The 1,242-nt window shown below is 46.1% G+C and overlaps 1 protein-coding gene across 1 annotated transcript in view; it reads right to left on the bottom strand.

Moving 5' to 3' along the window:
- LOC119414319 (oocyte zinc finger protein XlCOF8.4) overlaps positions 1 to 1,242 on the bottom strand; it is a 4,606-nt gene that overhangs the window by 2,400 nt on the left and 964 nt on the right. Inside the window, exons 2-3 of the mRNA XM_037681412.1 lie at positions 670 to 785; positions 333 to 450 (exon numbers count right to left, since the gene is read on the bottom strand). Of these exons, the coding sequence (XP_037537340.1) occupies positions 333 to 450; positions 670 to 785 (234 nt within the window). The remainder of the gene's footprint in view (positions 1 to 332; positions 451 to 669; positions 786 to 1,242) is intronic.

Below are 1,242 nucleotides of genomic sequence, written 5' to 3'. Positions count from 1 at the left end.
GGGTGTGGCAGGATTATTATCCCTGAACGAGGGTGTGGCAGGATTATAATCCCTCCACAAACATCTGGAGCCGATGTTTGATCAGTTTCAGCTTTAGTCTCAGTAACGACGCGCTGCTGCAGGTTCAGCAACAAGTTCCCCTTCAGGGTCTGAATCCAGGACTAGTTTCTTTGACTCGTTAAGTGTTTAATCTAAAAGCTGCTCCATCTCACATCTGTAATCTGTAATCTTGATGACGGCCAGCGGAGGCTGTCGTCGGGTTCTGTGGATTTAAAGGAGACGTGGAGTCCTCTCTCTTCTGGTCTAACAGCTGATTTCACGGTTTCTCTCACCGTCCTCGTTCAGAAGAAGCCCGCTGGCGGCCATCTTGTTTTGCACATCATCTTCGTCCTTTTTGATGACGACCTCGAGGATTCTGATCGGCTCCTCTGCAGCTGCTGCCAGAGCGCCCTGAGAAACCAGAAACTGCCGTTACGTTGGCTCGTGAAAGGTGGTGACGGGGCAGGTCACGCCAGCGTTGGAAACCTCCTGCAGTGATTTTGGTTTTATGATCATTTTCAAGTGTTTCTAAAAAAAACAGCTGGCTTTGACAAAACACTTTGATCTTTTTTAGGACTCATTTCAGGAATAACGCAGGTCTTGCACAGACAAACAACCGATTCGTGTCACCTCTGCTGGGACAGGAGACACCTCTGAGACGGCCTCGGACTCTGGAAGCTGTCCACATCCTCCTGCGCTGGAGAACGTCGGCTGCTTGGAGCTCAGGTCGTCTTCTGAGACGAGCTCTGGGGGAACGCAGTGACAGTTAGTTCAGGGGTCAGTCTTTAGATCTGTTTAGGCTTCTAATGATTACAGTTGGACATAAAGAGCTGTCCACATGTCTCCAATTATTCTTCAGAGACAAAGTTGGAGCTCTTGTCCGATTTGTTTTATGGAATTTAACCTTTTCTCAGTTAAAAACAGTTAAATCTTCTGCACTTTAAAAGCAGTCAGTTGTGAAACACGGTGATGGTGCCATCATGATTTGTGCTTGCTGGACTCATCAGTTGTTAAAGTAAATGTTCTGTACGTACACAGCTCCTTTCTGTCTGATCAAGACACTCGAAGATCTTTACAGCAATCTGTCCCCATTCACACAGCTCTATACTAGATCTACAATCAGTTTGATCACATTCATACAGCTCGCTACTAGATCTATAATCAGTTTGATCACATTCATACAGCTCTCTACTAGATCTATAA

The sequence above is a fragment of the Nematolebias whitei genome, chromosome 9 (genome assembly GCF_014905685.2).
Source record: "Nematolebias whitei isolate Nwh7 chromosome 9, NemWhi1, whole genome shotgun sequence".
Taxonomy (NCBI): domain Eukaryota; kingdom Metazoa; phylum Chordata; class Actinopteri; order Cyprinodontiformes; family Rivulidae; genus Nematolebias; species Nematolebias whitei.
The sequence above is the reverse complement of the archived record's forward strand: the minus strand, read 5'-3'. Positions and strand labels throughout refer to the sequence as shown.